Below are 6,263 nucleotides of genomic sequence, written 5' to 3'. Positions count from 1 at the left end.
TTGCAGGTCTTCCACAACATGGGTCATCTTCCAGGCTCTCCTTCCATTGTTTAAATTCTGCTGCCCACTTCTTAACCATGCAATAGGAAGGGGCATCCCCACCACAATGTGATATTTATATACTCATGAATTGCCTTTGCCATTTCCCAAATAGTAAATGGTTGCATGGTGACTGATTTTGTTAATCTTTTCTCATTCACACAACTTTATTGACTTCAGGACCTGCAATTAATAAAAGACGTTATTCTTCTTCTTTGTCCTTGCCTTCTTCCCACATTCATATGGGGTCAGCATTCCCTTCCTTAATTATTGAAACTGCATAAACTTGGTGGGTTACTATTTGAAGTGATATACATTGAGGAATGGTTGGTTTTGTTTTGATGGCACATGAGCAACTAAGGCCATGATGTGCCAAGGTCCAATATTTAAATAAGAGGTTAAATTGAGGGATGGTTGAGTGGGAGAAGACAGAGAATCTCTCTCTCTCACACAAGGTAACTCAGAAATTTCTTTTGGCTGGTGCAGCATAAGCCTCAGGCTTCCTTGCACCATATGGCTAATAATAATAATAATGGTGGTTATCAATGGATACTGCTCTTCGTGGACTAATGTTATTAGTGGGGTCCCACAGAATTCAGTGCTGGGCCTATTGTTGTTTTCTGTATTTATTATCGATACTGATGAAGGCATAACAGGCTTAATGTCTAATCTTTCAGGTGATACAAAGGTTGGCAGGATGGTTAATGACAGTAATAAAAGTATGCTGCTGCAACAAGATCTAGAAAAATTAGTCAAATAGGATGCCAGGACAGCACATGGGAAATCGGTCAATGATATATAGCAGGTGTGGCCAACTTAATTTGTGATGCAATTTACTTTTTCCCTTCAAAATGTGCCGCGATCTACCATCTCAAAAATTTCATTGCACAAGGTGCACAAATCGAGGGATGACTGTATATTTAAAATTTGTTGTGATCGACCAAAATTAAATCCGCGATCGACTCGTTGGCCACCAATGATATACAGGAACTCCCAGACTAATGTAATAACTCGACTTACGCAAATTCGACTTTACGTAAGTTTTTGCCAGCTGGAAAAAATATGGAAACATATTTTGCATCTGTAGGGATAAATGGAGGTATTGTAAAAATATTGTAATGCGAACCCAATAACATGTTTTTTTTTGTAATTCGTTCCAAGTCCTTGGAAGTTGAAAATTTTGCTATATTACTAAGCCATTTATCTCTCTAACGAGTCATATTTATAATGGAAATGGCACTACACTTTCATCGTTATCATCATTCTGTTATAAGAATCAATTTTGAACGCCTCTGTGATATTTTTTGAAAACACATTTCTGGAGGTCACTACCATAAAACAAAAACAATTTGTACTTTCTGGTTTATTGGGCTTTTCTGTTAGTGCAATCTATTATAAATGGGTAGTAAACGCTATCTTATTGCATTTGCAAAAATACCGATAACTGGAATTGTGTGGGTTTTTATGTTACGGTATTATGGTGAAATTAGTTCCCCTTCACTGAAATCTTCAATCATATAAAAAACTAAAAAATAAATTTTCAGAATCTTCTCTTCATTCCTATTTACTTAATAAAATGGTGAAGGGAAAGGGATCAACGGAAAGTGCAAGTGGTGGCAGTGCTAGGAAATGAAACAAAATTGATTTAGAAATGAAGATGAAAATGATTAAGAAGTATGAAGCAGGACAAAGTTTGTCATCTATTGCAGGGAATTAGGTCTCGCTGCTTCAACAGTGAATACTATTTTAAGGGACAGTGCACATATAAAAGAACACGTTAAAGTATCAACGCATTTAATATCAACAGTGATCACAAAACAGGATTCAGGTCTTATAGCGAAGATGGAAAAGCTAATAATAATATGGATTGAAAATTAGATTCAGAAGCAAGTGCCCCTGAATCCAATGGCCATTCAAGCAAAAGCAAGACGTATTCATGAAGATATTAAGGATAAGTATGGTGAAACCCAAGCCAAGTTCGTGGCAAGCAACAAGTTCACTAGACTACTCTGTATTGGAAAAAAATGCCGAATCAAACATACATTGCCAAAGAGGAAAAGACAATACCAGGTTTCAAGGCTTCAAAAGATAGGGGGACACTCTTGCTTGTGGCTAATGTAGCAGAAGATTACAGATTAATACCACTGCTTGTGTACCATTCTGGAAATCCTTGTGCATTTAAGGGCATCAGTAAAGCCAGCCGTGCATATCTGATCGAACCAGAGATCATGGATAACAATATCTCTTTGAGAATTGGTTTAAATGCTGCTTCATTCCTGAGGTTGAAAAATATGTAAAGACAACAACGTTCCTTTCAAGATTTTGCTTCTATTAGATAATGCTCCTGGATATCCTACACATCTAGAAGATTTCAATTTGAACATGAGAGTCATATTTCTACCACCAAACATGACTTCACTTATCCAACCTATGGATCAGGGTGTTATTTCAAATTTAAAAGCATACTATTTATGCACAACGTTTGTTCATGCATTGTCTACAGTAGATGGTGAGAAAAATTTTACTTTAAGAGACTTTTGGAAATCTTACAATATTTACCATGCTATCTTAAACATTAATAAGGCCTGGGTGAAAATTACTAAAAGTTGTTTAAATGGCACATGGAAGAAAATATGCCCACGGCACTTAAAATCCCTCGAAGGGTTTTAAAAAGATGAATCATATATGAAGAGGTCACAGATAAGATTGTAAAGGTGGCAGAGCTAATTCAGTTGGAGGTTGTTGCCAAAGACGTGGAGTTAATAGAGGAAGAAGAGAAGGAATTATCTAACAAAGAACTTATTGACTTGCAGGCAGCAATAGTGAAAGAAGAAAATGAGTACGAAGCTCAAGATGAACCAAATGAGGAGCGGAGATGTTTCATCACCAGAGAGATGGCAATGGCATTTCATGAAATTGCATCGGCAATGGTGAGGTTTGAAAAGATGGATCCTGACAGCAAACGATTCTTAAAAGTTAACAGAGGGGTGAATGATATGCTTGCTTGCTTGTTTGTTACAAAGAAATCTATGATGAAAAGCAAAAAGCCACCGTACAATCATTCATTATGTTCTTTTGTAAGGTTGAGCGGCCTACCCCTCTAAATCTTCACAGCCTTCAATTCCGCAGCGGAGCACTTATCAGCTGAAGACGTCGATTCTGGTAATGATGCTGGAGAGGTAAAACTTACTGATGTTACGCCTGTCTCCCCTCTTTTTTTGTAATTTTATTATTTTGAAATTTTTTAAAAATTGCATGCTTTTTTAAATTTTTCCTGCGCACGAGATAAAAAATTGAATACAATAAATAATTCTATTCACATGTTCGTCGAACATTTCTTTTTTGAGTCAATTGATTCAGCAAGCACTGCACAAGCATGGGGGAAATTATGTAGCCCCTACATTAATCAGGGAGTGGCTGTACAGGAATTTTGCTAGCAGGAATAAGGAACTGATTATCCCATTGTATAAGGCAATGGTCAGACCAAATTTTGAGTACTGCATATAGGTCTGGAGGCCTCATTTTAGGAAGGATGTAGAGCTGCTGGAATGGGTACAGAGAAGGGTAATGAGATTGGTGAGAGGAACAAAGCGGTGCTCTTACCAAGAAACGCTTTAGTTCTGCAAACTGCAGTATTTGGAGACCTGGCACCTGCAAGGTGCCAGTTCTGACTGAGGTGTTTAAGGCTTGGAATGGATTGAGCAAGCTCAATGCTGATGGGATTCTTCCTCTTGCTTAAACTACATGCACGATGGGGCATAAATTCAAATCAAGGAAGTATGATTGAAGCATAGATGTGCAGAAATTTGCCTTTAGCTAATGAGTGGTTGATTGCTGGAACAAACTTCCATCTGTTGTTGTGGAAGTGGACAGACTGAATAAATTCAAGGAAGAACTAGACAAATTATTAGAGGGGATGGATAGGTGAAATGAGATTTTTTTTTTTTTTTTTTTTTTTGGCTGATGCTGTATAAGCTTACCATCATGCATCATCTGCCACTGCTAGTACTAATATTAAATACTAAGTACAAAAAATTTTAACACTAATACTACCCTTTCATACTTAGGCCACAAACTTTTCAAATGCCACTCATAATTGGGTTGCCTCAATGCCTGTATGAATGCCTTGGTTATTAAGGTGCATCTCGAGTACCATATATAGGTTTGGTGTCCTCGTTTCAAGATGCAGTTCTGCTTGAAAATATGCAATAAACAAAAACTAAGTTAGCTATTGACATAAAGAAGTATTATTACAGAGATATAGAGAGATATGTCAGTTTTTTTTTTATTGTCAACTCTCAATTAAAGACATCTGAATTTCTGCATGGGGACTTATTCAAGGTATTTAGGGCTTTGAAAGGCTTCAGTAAATTAATAAAGGGGATATCTTTTTTCTTCCACAGGTTATGCAAACTAGAGGAATGTACTTACCCAAAGACAGTTATGGACTGGATATAAGAAAATTCTTATTTAGTCAAAGCATCATTAACTTTTGGAACAAATTATCATCTAACCTTGTTAGAACTAGAATTTATGTTAATTTAAGGAAAGGTTGGATAGGTACTCAGATAGAACTTGGTGATTCTCCTCTCCCACTCCAGGTGATACCTATGATTTTCTTGCATAAATTTATTTTTATATTAACTCCAACCGAATTACAGTTCAAATCAAATAATTTATGTAAATCATGACCACCTGGAAGACTGTATACCACATATGGTGGTTTATTATTTCTAGTATATACATATTATATACAAAGGTAAATAACCATGTTTACTAAGATAGAATTAATGAGAGAACAAATATGTTTGTTACCAAAGTATCAGCTATTCAATTAAAAGGAAATTTACTTGCAATCTATTTTGTGGTTGGCCTTCAAACTCAGAAACACTGCTAACATGTAGTACTTTAAAAACAAAACAACTACTCTATTTTATATAATTATAAGAGGTGTGTTAAGTGAAATACTGAAAGTTACAAAGTAACCATCCTAGTCGAGATATCAACCAGATAAATTACGAGATCTCTCAAGAAACCATGCCAATATTACTGATAACAAATTAGAGTAAACAGAACCCATTATGGCAGACCTCTAAAATTAAAAGACAAAACTTTTCCTGAAGTATCAGAATAAAAATTTTTGAATGTGAGAAAAACATTCATGTCATCACTGATGACAATGGTGATGGAAATTACTTCTTGTGTAAACACATGTAGCATTTAAGAGATAAGCAGTTTAAGACAGTTTGGTTGGTGGCCCAATATAAAATTCCAGTCAAATTTAAAATGTGGTGGAGGGATAAGACATGTGTGATGCTCCAGAATTACTGGCATTCACAGAATTCTTAAGAATGTTGTTTCTATCAAGCAAGATGCATTTGATATGGGGAGTACAACCTGAGCACTGTAAACGATATACCACACTATTCTTAAATATAACAGTGTCCTTACATTATAAATCTGATTGCATGGAAAATAATTTCCCTAATTTTATAAAAGGAACGAACATAACTGTTTTGGCATTTCAAAAAATACCAAAATAGTTATAGTGAAATAATACTGAAATAGTTAAATTTTTCGAACCATGCAGATACCAATGGCAAGCCAGCAGTGTATTTCTTCCTAAAGTCTTACAGTGTTGCGTATACAAGAATATCAGTTAACATGTTTGCTGCATTAACATATATAAGCATTCAACAGTAACCCAATTGCTGTGCTGTATATTTGTGCACATCGTGCTATATCACTGTTTATCTGGGTGATAGTCAATAAGGGTGGCTACACTTTTTAATTATTGGGATTTCACTTGGCATACTTCTTATAATCATAAAATAGGAAGTTGTTTTTACTATACTATGTTAGTAATGTTTCTGAGTTTGAGGACATTGTAAAGTTCCTTTTAACTGGGATAAAATATACAAATGTCAGTTTTTGTACATCAAGGTTTTCTTAGAAATGCGGCCATCGGATCATCGGGTCTTTGTCTTTTAATAAAATAGGCTTCCATTTCTTCTTCAGTAGGGACCTTTGCTTCGTACATGCTATTGTATGGTCGTTTCCTCTCATCCATGGCAAGAAGACGATCTGCTTCACGTTGATTTCTTTCCTCAGCTTTCAAAGCCTGAAATGAGAAGTAATATACTTTTGATGATATTAATGAATATATTTTAGTGCTATATTAAAATGTATTTATCCCTTAATGGAATTTCTTAACCTAGCATACA

General features: G+C 35.5%; 1 protein-coding gene across 1 annotated transcript in view; it reads right to left on the bottom strand.

Annotated features, from left to right (window-relative positions):
* Nucleotides 1-5,000: 5,000 nt before the first annotated feature.
* Nucleotides 5,001-6,263, bottom strand: part of Slu7 (Pre-mRNA-splicing factor Slu7) — a 138,558-nt gene continuing 137,295 nt past the window's right edge. The window contains exon 17 of the mRNA XM_090385346.1: nt 5,001-6,160. Within this exon, the coding sequence (XP_090241472.1) occupies nt 5,978-6,160 (183 nt within the window). The 3' untranslated portion in view covers nt 5,001-5,977. The remainder of the gene's footprint in view (nt 6,161-6,263) is intronic.

The sequence above is a fragment of the Mastigoproctus giganteus genome, chromosome 11 (assembly GCF_048544385.1).
Source record: "Mastigoproctus giganteus isolate SK-2022 chromosome 11, ASM4854438v1, whole genome shotgun sequence".
Lineage (NCBI taxonomy): Eukaryota > Metazoa > Arthropoda > Arachnida > Uropygi > Thelyphonidae > Mastigoproctus > Mastigoproctus giganteus.
The sequence above is the reverse complement of the archived record's forward strand: the minus strand, read 5'-3'. Positions and strand labels throughout refer to the sequence as shown.